This window comes from Verticillium alfalfae, genomic scaffold (assembly GCF_000150825.1).
Source record: "Verticillium alfalfae VaMs.102 supercont1.9 genomic scaffold, whole genome shotgun sequence".
NCBI lineage: Eukaryota > Fungi > Ascomycota > Sordariomycetes > Glomerellales > Plectosphaerellaceae > Verticillium > Verticillium alfalfae.
The window spans coordinates 1,150,255-1,154,591 of record NW_003315030.1 but is presented as its reverse complement, the minus strand read 5'-3'; the positions used below and the strand labels follow the sequence as shown (position 1 = coordinate 1,154,591).

General features: G+C 56.8%; 2 protein-coding genes across 2 annotated transcripts; one reads left to right on the top strand and one right to left on the bottom strand.

Moving 5' to 3' along the window:
- Window positions 1-8: 8 nt before the first annotated feature.
- VDBG_07305 (oryzin) lies at window positions 9-749 on the top strand (the record flags this gene model as incomplete). Its single annotated transcript, XM_003002688.1, has 2 exons — window positions 9-174; window positions 235-749. The coding sequence occupies 2 exons, from the start codon at window positions 9-11 to the stop codon at window positions 747-749; spliced, it is 681 nt and encodes a 226-aa protein (XP_003002734.1).
- A 1,926-nt stretch (window positions 750-2,675) lies between these two features.
- VDBG_07304 (squalene synthetase) lies at window positions 2,676-3,886 on the bottom strand (the record flags this gene model as incomplete). Its single annotated transcript, XM_003002687.1, has 3 exons — window positions 2,676-2,822; window positions 2,879-3,040; window positions 3,095-3,886. The coding sequence occupies 3 exons, from the start codon at window positions 3,884-3,886 to the stop codon at window positions 2,676-2,678; spliced, it is 1,101 nt and encodes a 366-aa protein (XP_003002733.1).
- Between the last annotated feature and the right edge of the window lie 451 nt (window positions 3,887-4,337).

Below are 4,337 nucleotides of genomic sequence, written 5' to 3'. Positions count from 1 at the left end.
CCCACCTGATGAGTCTCAGGATAACGACCAGAACGGTCACGCGCAGCCACGTTGCTGGTACCATTTGCGGCCAGACCTTCGGTGTCGCTAAGTCTGCCAATGTTGTCGCCGTCAAGGTTCTCGACGGCACTGGTGCCGGCTCCAACGCCGGTGTTCTCGACGGCCTGCAATTCAGTACGTTCCCTACCTCTGTCCTCTCCCCCAGATAGCATACACCAGGCGCTGACCAAACAGTCATCAACGACGTCCAGCAGAAGAACCTCCGCGGCAAGGCCGTCATGAACATGTCTCTCGGCGGCCCTCAGTCGGCGGCCGTTAACCGCGCTGTGCAGGCCCTCTTCGACGCCGGTGTCGTCCCCGTCGTGGCTGCCGGTAACGAGAACCAGGACGCTGCCAACACGTCGCCTGCCTCAGCGCCCCAGGCCATCACGGTTGGTGCTATTGACGCCTCCAACGACCAGAAGGCCTCTTTCTCCAACTTTGGCGCCGATGTCGACATCTTCGCCCCCGGCGTCGACGTCCTCTCTGTCGGCATCACATCCAACACGGCCACCGACACCCTGTCCGGCACCTCCATGGCCTCGCCCCACGTCGCCGGCCTCGCCGCTTACCTGATCGCTCTCGAGAACATCAACACCCCCGAGGCCGTCGCCTCACGTCTCACCGAGCTCGCCACCGCCTCGGGCGCTCAGGTCCGCGGAAACACCCCCGGTACCACCAACCTCATTGCCAACAACGGCCAGCTCTAGTGTCGCCAAGCCGGCTGCGCTGCTTCGAGGGAGGGGTTGCCCTGGCGGGACGAGCTGGGGTACGGGCCGTAGGCCGTTGTCTTGGCGTATCCTTTTGAGTTTTGGTTTTCATACATTTTAGAAAGCGCGGCGTATTGACAATATCACCATGACTAATCTAAGAAGATGAATGCTTTTTCCAGAAGCCTTACGTCGGACAAAAGATTTGACCAGAAAACCAAAAAATTGTATCTGCATTTTATCTTGACCTGTATCTAATTGACAAGATTATTTTCACTTTATGATTTTTCCTTGTCTACTCTCATCAATGGAGTCATCGTCACGGGTTCACGGAAAGTGGGATTGGATATGAGCGGGCGGTAGGAAACGACAAAGAAAAACCAATATAGTTGCGTTGCATAGCGAAAATAGACGAACATGACTGAATCGACTATTCCACACCGTTGTTCGCTCGGACTTTGGTCTCGAAATGCGTGAACCGACATGCTATGCTGCATGCTGACTGACTCTTGCCTACCAAACAAGCTCAACGGACCGGTAATACAAGAATGGGCTGACTTGCTGTTCCAGTCTGACCACGAGAACGGGGCCACGACTCTTAACCATTATGCAAAGCTCGTTTCCTAGCAAGAGCGCTTCCCCGCCAGACTGATGAACAGACAGACTGACAAATGTACATACTACGCCCATCATTTTCTGTCCCCCGCCTCCGGTCGCGAAACCCGCCCGCATTGCAAATCACTCTATATCGAGCCTCCCCCCCCCCCCTTCTCCATCCTCATGATCGACGCATGGCTCCAGGGTGAAGAGCAAAAGAAGGGAACTGGCCACGCAAACCACAAAAGAAAAAAAAAACACTCCGTAAACAAACAGCCGATCACCAGAGATCCGCGTCTCAGATCCATCTCGTGCACCTTCATGCTTAAAACGCCTCGCTCCCGGGGGGCCCTGCGGCAAAGCCCTTGTCGTGGTCGGCAGAAAGAGGAGGAAAGGGTGAGGGGGAGGCACGCGTTGCCGTTTCGGCCGCTGCCATACGCCCCCGATGCAACGCCGAGGCCGAGACGTCCTGCGTCTCAGGCGCGGCGCCGCCGTGCGCAAGGGGGCCCGCCGCGCCTCGGCTGCCTGAGCTTGGCTTGTCAGCGGCATACACGGTACCATCGCTGGAACGAGGTCACGAGACGAGCGAGGCCAGCCTTGGCCTGCGTGACATGAGGAAAAGCGATCGAGTGTAGTGAAGGCGAGGATATAATAGAGTTTGGGGCTTGCATAGCGTCGATTGGCAATCTATCAAGCTAATCCTAAGTTCCGGCGACATGGTCAGTCCCCCTTTCCCCCAATCTACGATACGATCTCATCCTGCATGCACCACGCGAGTCAATTGCACTGTACTGCATCAGAGATATGTTTGCAAGCCGGAGCAAAAGGGCGGATTTCCATCGAGATAAAGATCCGCCTGCCCCGTACTCGCCCTGAAGAGGACGAGGTCTTTGCCGGTGGGGTTTACTATCAGCACTTCTTCGGCGCAACCACAGTCATGGCCACCCGGAGGTGGGACTGGATTGTAATTTGACATCCGTGCTACGGCCGCAGCCTTGTTCTTGTTTCTCACCGTCCTCACATTCCGTCTCGCTCTCGCGAGATTGAATACCCGGTCACTGTCACGGCGGCGTGTACTGAGACAAAAAGGGAGGCTTGGTCAGGGTGGTCCGCGACATCGCGGGGTCGAGAACGAGCCACCACGCAATGCTGTGGCGGGGGTGGTATTAAATACGTAAGTCAGGCAGTCCAGTCCAGTTCGTCTCTGCCTTTTCGGGGTAGGTGTGACATGAGTTCATCGCAGCAAAAAAAGGGGGCAGCAAACCGTCAACGCCGTCATATGTACCATGTCGAAGAACAGAAGCGCAAATTGTTTTGTTCCCTGCCACGTTACAGCTCGGGATGCTCGATCGAAGGCACTGCCGAGGGAACAGCCTCGCCGCCGGTAGGCCAGCTGTACGTCTCGTTTTGTGACGAGCCGAAGAGTCCAGACCAGAGACCATCGAAGCGTGCGCCGAAGAACCACGCCGTGCCAATCTGTGGAATTATTAGTCGAGAGTACTGGACAGGCGAGGGAACATTTGTCGACATACCATGAGACCAGAGACAAAGAGGAGCGTCAGCAGCGTGATGCCGAGAAGAACGGCTGCCTCGCCAGGGTCCATGCTGGGATCCTTGGCGTCCTTCTTCTTCTGCTCCACGGTGAGCTTGTCAGGGTCTTGCCTCGGGTACAGAGTGTCGATGAACTGCTCGATCTGGCAAATCTGTTAGCAGGGAGATCCTGGCTGGGTAGGGCAGCAGACACATACCTTGGCACACTGCACACTGATGGGGACATAGTTGGGGTCGCGGGGGTCGTTCTTCTTGTGTATCCTCCGGACGTAACGCTTGAAGATGTCGCACACGACGAATAGGTTCTGCGTCGACTCAATCATGAGCTGGCAAGCATCACCCTTGGAGATCTTAAGGTGGCTGTCGAAGAGGCGGGGGTTGCGGAAGACAAGCTCGAGATTGGCAATGGCCATGCTCTGGGGAATGGCGACAAAGTTGAAGCAGCTCTGGTCGCGCATGCCGGCCATGTAGAAAAGGCAGTCCTCGGCGTGCTTGAGCGCATTGAGAACCATCTCGGAGCTGCACTGCATTGCCTTTTCGCGGTTCTCGGGCTTGAAGAGATCCTCCCACGTGTTGACGTGCTTGCTCCAGATCTCCTTGGGCCAGAAGCTGCGGTTGTCCTCGAAGTCTTCGTGGACATCACGGATGATGTTGGTCTTCTGCAGAAACTGACCCATCGACTCGGTCAGCTCCGGCCTCTCCTCGAGGCGGGGGTTTGCAAGGTTGCCCCGGACGAAGAGCTTGGTGAGGCCCTCGCCAACAAGACCGGCAACGTAGTGGCAGTACAGCTCGTACTCGGTGATCTTCTCGACGCCGAAGGGGGCGTTGATGTAGTCGGCCATGCCGTTGCCCATCTTGATGGTGATGTCCTTGATGACATCGTAGTAGACGGGCTTGAGCTTCTTGAGCTCGGTGATCACGACATCGAAGTGGACCAGGAGCTCGCGGTCCTTTTCGTTGGGGGCCGCTCTCGGTGAACGTCCAGCCATCCGTCTCCATGCACTCATCGAATTTCCTCAGAAGCGGCACCTTCTTCTCGACAGAGAGCGTCATGTCATCCTCAATCGTGTCGAGACCGCGGAGGCAGAGATAGAACAGGCAGACAGGGACGAGGAGCTCCGGGTTGAGCTCCTGAATGACGGACGAAAAGCTACGGCTCGTCAAGTCGAGCAGCTCGAAGCACTTTCGCAGTTCGGGGCTCTCCTTCTCGGGCGTTCGCCTGTGAACGGGATCGTGCCACATCTTCCTATGGAAATAGTCAGAACGAGTCGAGCACGTGGGCACAGAGGGGGCAGGGGGACGCCGTACCATTGGATGATGGACCGCAATTGGTTTGGGTGGAAAGCGTAGTAAAGAGCACCCATCTTGACGGATATGCCGGCGACAGCGGCAACGAACCGCGGGGAAGAGAAGTCGGCGTGAAAGAACGCGTCGAGGGTG